At 33.3% G+C, this 1,909-nt stretch overlaps 1 protein-coding gene across 1 annotated transcript; it reads left to right on the top strand.

Annotated features, from left to right (window-relative positions):
- Nucleotides 1-1,394: 1,394 nt before the first annotated feature.
- LOC106477919 (LIM/homeobox protein Lhx2-like) lies at nucleotides 1,395-1,710 on the top strand (the record flags this gene model as incomplete). The annotated part of the gene is made up of 1 exon (XM_013938435.1): nucleotides 1,395-1,710. A coding segment is annotated over exon 1 (316 nt), but the record flags the coding sequence as incomplete, so codon positions are not given.
- Between the last annotated feature and the right edge of the window lie 199 nt (nucleotides 1,711-1,909).

Raw genomic sequence — 1,909 nt, 5'->3', positions numbered from 1 at the left:
GTTGCTGTATTATAAATACAAAAAATACTTATATCACACCACTATTGTTGCTGTATTATAAATACAAAAAATACTTATGTCACAGTACTATTGTTGCTGTATCATAGATACAAAAAATACTAATATCACACCACTATTGTTGCTGTATCATAGATACAAAAAATACTTATATCACACCACTATTATTGCTGTATTATAAATACAAAAAATACTTATGTCACAGTACTATTGTTGCTGTATCATAGATACAAAAAATACTAATATCACACCACTATTGTTGCTGTATTATAGATACAAAAATACTTATATCACACCACTATTGTTACTGTGTTATAAATACAAAAAAATACTTATATCACATTCACATACATATTCAGTTTCAAGGTAAACCTTTGTGTGTTAGTTTTCACTAATAAAGGTATACCCAGCAATGCCTAAATTAAATGGGAATAATGCTTTAATAAATGGTACTTCCTTCTACTACTGTGAACCTTCTGATACGAACCGTTCATCTGGACAAATGAACTTTATATTTGTATAAATTTGAAAATCATAAGTCTTAGAATTTTAACCATGATTGATTTTTAAAACAATAACATTTAGCAGTAAATTTAAATTTTTATGCAGACTATGAACCCCAGTATTTTTATTGAGATTGTCATTTTTCATCAGGGTGTTTTACGTTCAACAACAATATTTTGTTCTGCACTTAATTGTTCAGGGTTAAAAGTCTAATTATTGTTGTTTTTCGTCTCCATCAGATTGTTCAGGGTTTATGTTTAATGATTATGTTTTGACATCCACCACATTGTTTAAAGTGTTGTAAGTCTAATTATTATTTGTTTTGTACTTGGTTGTTCGGGCGTAAATACATAATGATTATATTTTGTCTTCCACTAGGTTGTTCAGGGTTATGTTTTAACTTCCACTACATTGTTTAAGGTGTTGAAAGTCTAATTATTATGAGTTGTTTTTCACTCATTTGTTCAAGGCGTAAATAAATAACGATTACGTTTTGTTTTCCACTAGGTTGTTCATGGTGTAAATATGTTCATTACGGTTTGTTTTCCACTATATTTGAGATGTAATTATAATGATTATGTTTTGTTTTCCACTTGGTTGTTCGGGCGTAAGAATAATGATTATGTTTTGTTTTCCACTAGGTTCTTCATGGTGTAAATAAAATGATTATATTTCATCTTCCATCTGGTTGTTAAGGGTATTGTAAGTACAATGATTATGTTCTGTTTAATTTTTCATGGTGTAAATATAACTGTTATGTTTCGTTTTCCACCAAGTTGTTCAAGTATAATCATGTTCTGACTTCCACTAGGTTGTTCGCTGTCAAACGCTGTGCCCGCTGTCAACAAGGTATTTTCGCCAATGAGCTAGTTATGCGAGCTCGAGACTTGGTGTATCATCTACATTGTTTCACATGTGCGTGGTGTAACACAGTTCTTACCCAAGGAGACTACTTCGGACTGAAAGATAACCTTGTTTATTGCCGCACACACTACGAACTCCTCGTGCAGGGTGAGCCCTACCTGCCAACGGATCGGAGAACAAACGGTACTATTGGAGACCAGCCTAGCGAGCATGTGCAGCCCCACGACTCGAGCTACCCACCCATGGGAAATGTCAGGAAAGGCAGGCCTCGGAAAAGGAAAGCAACAGATGTGGGGGTAGATTCCATGATGGGACAGAACATGGGTAAGATTATTAAGCTTAATTTGAAAAAAGTCTAAATTGCTTGGCAGTCCTTCATGTTCTATCTACATAACTATCACCAGACTGGCTAACTAGAACATTGTAAACGGAACTTATGTAACTTTACAAAATGTGATATTGACCAATTAGAACACTGTAAACGGAACTTATGTAACTTTACAAAATGTGATATTGACCAATT

This window comes from Limulus polyphemus, unplaced genomic scaffold (genome assembly GCF_000517525.1).
Source record: "Limulus polyphemus unplaced genomic scaffold, Limulus_polyphemus-2.1.2 Scaffold100579, whole genome shotgun sequence".
Taxonomy (NCBI): Eukaryota; Metazoa; Arthropoda; class Merostomata; order Xiphosura; family Limulidae; genus Limulus; species Limulus polyphemus.
The sequence above is the reverse complement of the archived record's forward strand: the minus strand, read 5'-3'. Positions and strand labels throughout refer to the sequence as shown.